At 49.0% G+C, this 4,891-nt stretch overlaps 2 protein-coding genes across 2 annotated transcripts; both read left to right on the forward strand.

Moving 5' to 3' along the window:
* Positions 1-225: 225 nt before the first annotated feature.
* LOC145952438 (uncharacterized) lies at positions 226-1,221 on the forward strand. Its single transcript, XM_083064800.1, has one exon. The coding sequence runs from the start codon at positions 226-228 to the stop codon at positions 1,219-1,221; it is 996 nt and encodes a 331-aa protein (XP_082920926.1).
* Positions 1,222-1,582: 361 nt separating this feature from the next.
* LOC145952439 (uncharacterized) lies at positions 1,583-1,969 on the forward strand. The gene has a single exon (XM_083064801.1). It carries the CDS (start codon positions 1,583-1,585, stop codon positions 1,967-1,969), a length of 387 nt encoding a protein of 128 aa, XP_082920927.1.
* The last annotated feature ends 2,922 nt before the right edge of the window (positions 1,970-4,891 follow it).

The raw sequence follows: 4,891 nt of genomic DNA on the forward strand, positions 1-4,891 counted from the left end.
GACCTCCTCCTCTACCTGGCAGTAGCAGAAAACGCCATCAGTGCAGTGATCATCAGCCGAGTCCTCCAGGACGCAGAGAAAAGATATCAGATGATCGAAAAACTGGCATTAGCGCTCGTCACCGCAGCCCAGCGACTCCGACCTTACTTCCAAAGCCATCAAGTGGTAGTCAAAACTGACTATCCTATCAAGCAAATCCTGTGAAAGCCCGAACTCGCCGGACGCATGATCGCATGGTCAGTAAAGCTATCCGAGTTTGGCATCCAATACGAAAGTCGCGGCCCACTCAAGGCCCAATGCCTGGCCGACTTCGTAGCCGAACTCACGCCAATCGCCACCGAAGAACCCCAAGCATGGACTCTACATGTAGATGGATCCTCCAACTCCAAAGGAGGGGGCGCAGGCATCATTCTGGAAGGACCAAACCAAGTCGCTTTGGAGCAATCCCTAAAATTCGAATTCAAAGTGACCAATAACCAGGCGGAATATGAGGCACTCCTCGCGGGACTAAGGCTGGCCCGCGACCTCGGAGCTCGAAGAGTAAACTGTAATAGCGACTCAAAGCTCATGGTGGAGCAACTCAGCGGGACGTACCAGGCAAAAGACACTATGCTGCAACGGTATTTTCATGCTGCTTCCCACAAAATTTCAACTTTTGATGAATTTACCATAAAACATGTACCGCGAGAACAAAATGCCAGAGCTGACCTCCTATCGAAACTCGCCAACACCAAAAGACCCGGGCAGCACCGAACTATCATCCAGGAAACCTTACACTCCCCCAGCCTGGACGACAAAATCATCAGCCTCAGTGACAACGAAGACCTAGGCTGGATGACAAACATCTGGAAATACCTGAAGGAAGGGGTCCTACCCGAAGACAAGAACGAAGCTCGGAAAGTAAGAATGAGAGCAGCTAAGTTCATCATCATTGACGATGAATTATTCAAGCGTGGCATCGCCTCTCCACTGCTTAAATGTCTAACAGCATCTCAGGCAGCCTATGTCATCAAGGAAATCCATCAAGGGATCTGCGGTATGTATTCTGGCGCACGCTCAATGGCCGCCAGAGTACTCCGAGCTGGATACTACTGGCCCACTTTGAAATCAGATTGCCAAAGCCACCTCCAGAAATGCAAAGAATGCCAACAGTTTGGCAACGCGCACCGACAGCCCCCCGAAAACGTCCACCATATGATGTCAGCATGGCCCTTCTCCTAATGCGGAATGGACATCCTCGGACCATTCCCACCCACGAAGGGACAGCTAAAACATCATTTGCCGTTTCGGAATCCCTCATGCCCTCGTTACCGACAACGGGCGGCAGTTCATTGCGCAAGAGTTCGAAGAATTCCTCACCGAACTCGGAATCAAACACCTTTCAACCTCGGTGGAACACCCCCAAACAAATGGCCAAGCTGAAGCTGCCAACAAAGTCATCCTCAAGGAACTCAAAAAGTGGTTAGGAAGCGCCAAAGGACAATGGCTTGAGGAACTCCCCAGCATCCTCTGGGCGTACCACTGCACCCCCCAATCAACAACACAAGAAACCCCTTACAGGCTGACCTATGGAACTGACGTAATGATCCCAATAGAAGTCGGCCAAATATCCCACAGACGCCAAACCTTCAATGACGAGCAGAATGCACAAGAACTGGCAGCTGACCTCGACTTAGTGGACGAGCTCAGAGAGGAAGCCCAAATCCATGAAGAGGCCTGCAAACTCCGAGCTTCCCGAAGGTACAACACCCGAGTAAGACCTCGAGCCTTCCGAGCAGGAGACTTAGTATGGCGATTACTGGGCGAAGCAAGAAAAGACACGTCAGATGGGAAACTCGCACCCACTTGGGGTGGCCCCTTCCGAGTCACAGAAGACTTGAAAAATGGAGCATACAGACTAGAAGAACTCAATGGAAAACCTATACCACGAACCTGGAATGCCACACATCTTAAAGTCTATTACAGTTGAACTCTGTACCAAGGAGCCATGTACTCTTCAACAAGAAATATATTCCCATCAATAAAATGACTCATTCCCTTTTCATTTACATTTTTCTCCTCCCGCTCACTTTCACTAGAGGTCGAGTACGAACCTCGGCGCAGGTCGAATACGAACCTCGCCACGCTTACAAGAGGTCGAATACGAACCTCGGTGCGCTCACTAGAGGTCGAATACGAACCTTGACGCACCCACAAGAGGTCGAGTACGAACCTCGGCGCAGGTCGAATGCGAACCTCGCCACGCTCACAAGAGGTCGAGTACGAACCTCGGTGCAGGTCGAATGCGAACCTCGCCACGCTCACAAAGAGGTCGAGTACGAACCTCGGTGCGCTCACTAGAGGTCGAACACGAACCCTGACGCACCCGCAAGAGGTCGAATACGAACCTTGGTGCGCTCACTAGAGGTCGAATACGAACCTTGACGCACCCACAAGAGGTCGAGTACGAACCTCGGCGCAGGTCGAATGCAAACCTCGCCACGCTCACAAGAGGTCGAGTACGAACCTCGGCGCAGGTCGAATGCGAACCTTGCCACGCTCACAAAGAGGTCGAGTATGAACCTCGGTGCGCTCACTAGAGGTCGAACACGAACCTTGACGCACCCGCAAGAGGTCGAATACGAACCTTGGTGCGCTCACTGTCGCCACCGGCCCGAAACGGGCTTTCGGCATTCGCGAAGGATGGTTGGACTCTTTTATTTGTTTAAAAATATGGATTGCTAGAATGACTTATTCTCAAACTGAGACCTCGTCAAACAGGCAATTTTATTAAAAGGCTCACCAATCCATGTTAATCCCAAGCGGGACCCTCCATGGATTAGCGGTTTTCATAAAAAGGAAGGGTTCTTGGAGTCGCCACCAATGTTTTACTCAAAACATTGGAAAAAGGGATAAGGCAATTGATTTTTATAAATCAACTTCGGCCATTACAACCAGAGTTGGGTAAGGGAGTCGGTTATGCGTGGGGAAGGTGTTAGCACCCCACAGCGCCCCTTTCGGGTTCCCTATGACAGATTATTTATTAAATAATAGCGCAAAATTACTAAATTACCCCTATTTATTATAAGCGATTGTAAATTAAATATCTACATGATGATAAATTTAAATATGCAACAATCAGAAAGCGGTAAAAGAAGGGATTTTTAGAGAAGAAACCTCTTGAAGCGTGCTTTTTATATTCAAATAAAACTGGGAAGCTTTTTGGCGTTCCCTCGCTCTTACAAGCCCGCTCGCTCCCTCCTATAAAATTTTGACTATGGAAATCCGGAGGATTTCCTTTCGACTAAGTTCGAATCTCCAAGCTAAATGCTCGGAATTCCAGAACTTCGTCGGATCGACTCCCAGAGAGATTTCTAGGGCAGAACACTGCTCAAAAACCCCAGAAAACTCAAGGAGGGAGTCAAAACTGTGTGGAAAAGTGTGGATGGACGTCCAAATGACGTCCTATATATAGGAATGAGGCGCAGTACGGCCTCTGACATCAATACGGCCCGTACCGAAATTTTGAACTACGGTACGGCCGTATTGAATTTGGTACGGCCGTACTGAAGTTCAAAAACTTCAATACGGCCGTATTGAGTTCAGTACGGCCGTATTGTAGTTCAAAATGTTCAGTACGGCCGTACTGAACCTCTAGGAGGCCGTATTGAGCTTCAATCCTCCCACATTCTTATTTTAAGCTACTCTAAGACCTCTAAACCTACAGACAATCATCCTAAAGTCTTCCAGAGTCTTCTAGGAGTCCTTCTGGCTGACTTTCCTTCGGTCTTCGAGAGTCTTTGAGTCTTATTTTCGACCCGGACAATTTTAGGGGTCTACAGCTGCCCCCCCTTTACTTAGTCGGACGACCTTTTGGTGTACCGGCTGACAAGTAAAGGAGTTGACCCAATTGTCCAGGTGATGTGCCAACCTTCTGACTTGTAGCGTCTTCCGGTGGAAAATTGTTGAGTAGCCTCTCCAGGTTGTTGCATACCTCGGCGCTTCTGACAACCTCGGTAGCTAAGTTTACCCTCTCTAGGGTCAACTTCACTCGACGCCCGAGCTGGAAGTTGAACACCAACGTGCCTCTGACGACGCTGATGGTTGAGTACTGTCTCTCCAGACCTTGAGTATCGTCTCTCCAGACTTTGAGTACCGTCTCTCCAGACTTTGTTTGAGTACCGTCTCTCCAGACTTTGTTTGAGTACCGTCTCTCCAGACCTTGTTTGAGTACCGTCTCTCCAGACCTTGTTTGAGTACCGTCTCTCCAGACTTTGTTTGAGTACCGTCTCTCCAGACGTTGTTTGAGTACCGTCTCTCCAGACCTTGTTTGAGTACCGTCTCTCTAGACCTTGTTTGAGTACCGTCTCTCCAGACCTTGTTTGAGTACCGTCTCTCCAGACCTTGTTTGAGTATCGTCTCTCCAGACCTTGTTTGAGTACCGTCTCTCCAGACCTTGTTTGAGTACCGTCTCTCCAGACTTTGTTTGAGTACCGTCTCTCCAGACTTGTGCATACCTCGGTGCTCTCGACAACTGGGTAGCGTGAGTTTTCCTTCTCCAGGGATTTGTGATGATTTTGTCTCCACAGTCCATGATGCTGCTTCGACGATTGTTTTTGATTTTTGTGCCACTGAGGGCTGGATAACGCAGGGATCCGTCTAGGGGATGTGCAGTCATTCATAGGTTCTTGTGCCCCAACTTGCATTTGCATAGTTGGTACCCATGGGGAATTTCTGACTCCTTGGGGTGTAGACACAGATGCTCTTCTTGAATTGAGCGATGCCTTATGTTTGGCTGACGTCCTTTGACGTTGGTGGAGTATCCCGATTATCCTTATTCGGGTGTCTCTCTTTGATTTTCTGATTTTGTAGCCTCTATGTAGGCTATTATCCACTGGGGGTTCTGGATGTT

This window comes from Cajanus cajan, chromosome 10, assembly GCF_000230855.2.
Source record: "Cajanus cajan strain Asha chromosome 10, NIPB_CcT2T_4, whole genome shotgun sequence".
NCBI classification, from domain to species: domain Eukaryota; kingdom Viridiplantae; phylum Streptophyta; class Magnoliopsida; order Fabales; family Fabaceae; genus Cajanus; species Cajanus cajan.